The sequence below is a fragment of the Sarcophilus harrisii genome, chromosome 1 (genome assembly GCF_902635505.1).
Source record: "Sarcophilus harrisii chromosome 1, mSarHar1.11, whole genome shotgun sequence".
NCBI lineage: Eukaryota > Metazoa > Chordata > Mammalia > Dasyuromorphia > Dasyuridae > Sarcophilus > Sarcophilus harrisii.
In genome coordinates this window covers 685,856,782-685,861,844 of record NC_045426.1, presented here as the reverse complement: position 1 = coordinate 685,861,844, position 5,063 = coordinate 685,856,782, and the positions used below count along the sequence as shown (strand labels likewise).

The following is a 5,063-nucleotide window of genomic DNA, read 5'->3' as shown; positions in this document are numbered from 1 at the left end:
TGCAAACCATGCAGCTGGTATTGACTCGGGACAGATTGTTTTACTCTTGTTCTAACCCCGGCACCAAGCCTCAGGAAGCTCGAACCAGGAAGAGTTGCTGCAACCCTACTCCATCGGGCTCCCTCCCCTTGAAGGGAAAGTGTAAATCCAACCCAACCATGACAGCAGTCGCTCACCTCCTCTCCAAGGGCAAATTATGTAAAGCAAATTGATGACGACAGTAAGCATCATAAATAATAACTGACTGAATAGAGCTTAGAGGTTTACAAAGCTTTGTCCCCTATTCTCTCTCTTGATCTTTATACAACAGCCCTCTGAGGTCAGTGGTACCAAGAGCTTATCCCCATTTCATAGATGAGCAACCTGAGGCCTACAGAGGTAACTCTGTGACTTGGCCATGCTTCCATATCTAATAAGTATCACAGGTAGTATTCAAACATGGCTCTCTGCTAATTCCAAATACCATGTTCTTTTCGATCTATGTAACTCATATTTGTGTGTGGGTGTGCTCAGCCATTTAATTATTTCATTAACTCCTTATCTAATCATGCTACTCCCCCTGATCCCATTACTGCCATCTTCCCCCACCCCCACGCCCATGAACATTTATATCTGCTCTCACCCTTATTTATATTAAACAGACTCACTTCAGGCATCTGGAACATGGCAAAGAGGTTTTAATAGTGGGGTTCCATCCATTCCTGAGAATATACCTAGAGAAGGCAGTATTTTCAAAAACAGCCTCTTCTCCTTCCTCCACTCCCACCCACCCTTCCCACAAATCACTTCCATCACACGTGTCCCTTTGGCACCCCGATCCGTTCAATCAGGGCACGTCAGTCAGAGTGTCTGGAGGTCCCACTGAACATCTGTATGGCTTCTGGAGCAATTCTCTGTACCCATGCAACTCTTTGAGCAGGTTTTTGATGTTGGTATTCCTTCTGGGTTCTGTGTCTTTGATTCTCTGGGGCGCTTGGGTCTGAGGCCCCAGATCTTGAACTTGGTATAGACTTTGGGGAAGGACGGGCTGGAAAAATAGTACACCAGTGGGTCCAGCATGCTATTCATATAGGTGAAGCTGAGGGTGACGTGAAGGGCCACATGCACAGACCCATCACAGGCACTCGATGAGACTGTCCAGAGGAAGTAGAGTCTGGCCGACACACTGGGCAGGTAACATATGACAAACACGGCGGCTACCACGATGATGAACCGAGTGGCCTTTTTCATGCGCGTCTGCCTGGTTAGCTGCCGCCTCTGTCTCAGGCTCCCGATGATGTTAAAGGAGCAGAAGCAGATGATGCCCAACGGCAGGAAGAACTCCAACTGGAACATGATGTCGTGCCAGCCGTTGGCAGACTCCATGATGAAGCTCTCACAAGACACCGTGCTGCCCTGCACGCATAGGTGGTTCTCGGTCAGCAGATACAGAGTTCCCACGATGACCGTGGCCCAGAGGGCACAGGCGATGCAGGCCGCAGTCCGGTTGGAAATGGTGTTCAAGGTGTGATGGGGGCGGACCACCTTGAAATAACGATCCACGGCCACCACCGTGAGAAACACGATGCTCCCGGCTCGATTGGTGGCCAACATGAACAGTACCACCCGGCAGGGGACGTCTTCAAAAACCCATTTCCGATTCTTCCAGTAGTAATCAGTCCGAAAAGGGAGGCAGACCATCAGAAGGAAGTCAGCCACGGCCAAGTTGAAAAGGTAGATGGTGCTTGGTTTCCACGACTTCATGTGAAAGCAGAAGCCACACAGAGCGAGGCCGTTTCCCAGGGCTCCCAGCACAAAGGCCAGGCCCAGCAAGGGGGGCATCACCTGGGAGATGACGTTGCCTTTGATGAGACAGCAGGTTCCGTTCATGGTCAGGAGAGATCCGGGGAGCTGGGTTGCCAGTCTGCCAGCTGAGCCGAAAGCTGTGTGAACCTCCCTCTGCCACACGCTGGCATGGGCCGGCCAGCTGCTTCTCTGACTTTCTCACTGTGGGATGCAGGTTTCTCACATCACACCCATCTCCTCTCTACCACCACAAGAACAATCAGTCAGGAAATGACAGAGTCACAGAAGCCTCCCTTGACCCAGCTCACAAGCTGGGGGCCTCCCTTGGAGAAAACTGGTCTCGGGGTGGCAGGATTGGCAGCCCAACGAGCTCGCCCTCTGAGCTCTCCTTTCCCAGCAAGCAGCCAGCGGATCCCCTGCGTCCCTTGTTGCCGATCCCGATCTGCTGCCGATCTTTTTTCTTCCTCGTCCAACAAGTGGTTGGGATAATTTTCATTTTCAGCCAGGCTGTTTCTCCCTGGAATCACTCTGGACGGGCTAGTACAGACTGCCTGTATGGCACCAAAGGCTTGTTTGCCATCCCTCCTGGCGGGGAAAGGCAAACATTGCCTGAAGCTGTTCCCTGCCCCTTTGCTTGTGTTCCTCCCCCTGACCTTTGACTGACTGCCCAGTCCTCTCCTCCAAGCCCATGGGGAGCCGCATGGGGCAACAGAAGGAGAGGAGGGTCAGCTGTCTGCAATACCATGGATTCATTCCCATGTTCGCATCTAGACACGTGGGGTGGGGACAGAGGAGAGGAGTTTAAAGGGTAATTCTAAGAAGTCATTCTTAAGATTTCAAACTGGTTTCAATGCTGGGAAAAGCCACCGTGGCTGCCATGACCTACTTAACCTCTCTACTGATACTATACATGCTCCTTCTATATCTCCTTCCTCTGCTCCTCATTAATTGTGGGATTGCTTTTAAGGCTGTAAAATGGAAACAGGGGAGTTTTTTCCCATAGGTCTACCTGTTCCTCTTTGGGAGTCAAATTCCCACATTCCTAGGAAGGGGAGCCTGGGAGCTTGCAAGAGAGGATTGGGCCACGGGTGATTCAGACACTCAGAAGCTGAGAAATATGCTGCTCATGGGTTCCAATCAGTTGCCAGGGGCCAGTAAAGGAAAGTAGAGTTGGAACTGAGAGATGTGGTCAGAGTGTCCATGTGCTCAAATGACCAGACCCAAGGGTGGCTACAACGTAACCCAGACAGACCCTTCCTCTCAAAGACTCTGGGATCATCTCCACCAAGTCTTTTATTATTATTATTATTAAAATTTTTTATTTTCAAAACATGTGCACGGATAATTTTTCAACAGTGACCCTTGCATAGCCTTGTGTTTCAAATTTTTCCCTCCTTCCCCCCACTACCTCCCCTAGATGACAAGCAACCCAATTCATGTTAAAATATATGTTAGTTCCAATATATGTAAAAAATGTAAAAAAAAAAAATTGTACAATTCTCTTGCTGCACAAGAAAGATCAGATCAAAAAGAAAAGAAAACTAGTAAGAAAACAAAATGCAAGCGACAACAAAAAGAGTGAAAGTGCTTATGTTGTGATTCACACTCAGTCCCCACAGCCTCTCTCTGAGTGTAGATGTCTCTCTTCATCATTGGAACTGACCTGAATCATCTCATTGTTGGAAAGAGTCACTGTCTTATCCTGGGGTCTGACCCAAGAGGATGAATCTTTGCAGCTCAATGTCCCCACATTGAGTCGTTCCAAGAAAATCTAATGTTGTCCAAGTCTAAGTTTCTCCAAACGTGGGTAACAGTATCACCTACCAAGGAAAAAAGTTTCTTTAAGTGTGGGTAACTGTTTCATACAAACAAGAAGGATAGTAAATGTATAGTAAATGGATATTTGGCGTAGGGAAACTTTGTTTTTATCCCATATAAACAAAGAACTCATAGGAAGTTACAAATAGATACACAGATACATAAAGCATGCATGTGCACACAGACACGGACACACAAATCAAACAGAACCAACTTAGGGTTTCTCTTCCAAGTAATCCTTTGACTTTCCAGTGAAATCCTCTCCCACAGCTTGTCCAGTTCCCTCAGCTCCATTGTGCTATTCTGTGGTATTAAAATTCTATCTTTTACAGGAAGTCTTTCCCAATCCTTCTTAATCCCTTACCTTCTTTGCCAATTATTTCCTATTTATCCTTTATCTAACTTGGTCTCTGTGTGTGTGTGTTTATTGTATTGTTTCAATGTTGTCTCTCCCACTATATTATGAGCTCCGGGAGGGTCTCTTTTTTATAGAACAATGCTTGGCACGGAGTAAGTGCTTAATAAATGTTTATTGATTGATTTATTTAGATTCCCCCAGGAAATGGAGCACAATGAATTCTGAACGCTCTCCTTTCCATTTGACCTTTACTATTTGAGTAACTCATTGGCTTTACTCTCCAAATAGTCCGTTGTGCAGGCGTTGTGAGCAATACTCAGGGAGGAACGCTTGCTTGTGTTATTGGAAGATCCAGTCCCCAAACTCATGAATTTGAAAACTCACAAAGTTGGTCTTGCTAGGAGACAGTTCTGAAAGCCAGCTCTGCGCAGGAAATCTCCCTTAGCTGGCTAGAGGTTTCCATTTCACGATCCTGCTTCTTAGGGAATTAAGAATCCTTCCTCCTCCAGCATTTGGCATTTTTGAACATCATCCACAAAACTATCCATCCACAGACCAGATGGGCCCGTGCATATCTGCCCCTGCCATGGTCGCGTAGGAAGTCTCTTAGTCTTAGGGGCCGCTGCCATTTTTTTAAACTTTCGGGCCATGTCTATAGATGCCATTTGTTCCTGCTCTAAGGTGCCACAAACTCAAGGGAGAAAACTATGTTTGAGCACAGTGTCCCTCACCCCCACCCCAGAAAACAGATCTAGTCTCTGAGTGATGGTCTGTCTTTTGAAAGAGAAAGAACTCTTAACTTGATTTTATAAATATGGAGGGCAATGATTGTTTTGAAAAGGCAGATGTCTGACTCTTCAGTCAGCCAATCACCAAATGGCCATGTGCAGATTTCATGAGAAAATGCCTCACAAATCCCTTTCATAAAGTTGACTGGGGAACTCATCAGATTGACCCAGAACTCTCTCTCTCTCCCTTTTTCTTCCCCCTGAGGCAATTAGGGTTAAGTGACTTGCCCAGGGTCACACAGATAGGAACTGTTAAGTGTCTGAGGTCAAATTTGAACTCGGGTCCTTCTGACTTCAGGGTTGGTGCTCTATCC

General features: G+C 47.0%; 1 protein-coding gene across 1 annotated transcript; it reads right to left on the bottom strand.

Annotated features, from left to right (window-relative positions):
* Positions 1-662: 662 nt before the first annotated feature.
* HCAR1 (hydroxycarboxylic acid receptor 1) lies at positions 663-2,451 on the bottom strand. The gene has a single exon (XM_003761068.3). The coding sequence runs from the start codon at positions 1,867-1,869 to the stop codon at positions 841-843; it is 1,029 nt and encodes a 342-aa protein (XP_003761116.1). The 5' UTR covers positions 1,870-2,451; the 3' UTR covers positions 663-840.
* Positions 2,452-5,063: the final 2,612 nt, after the last annotated feature.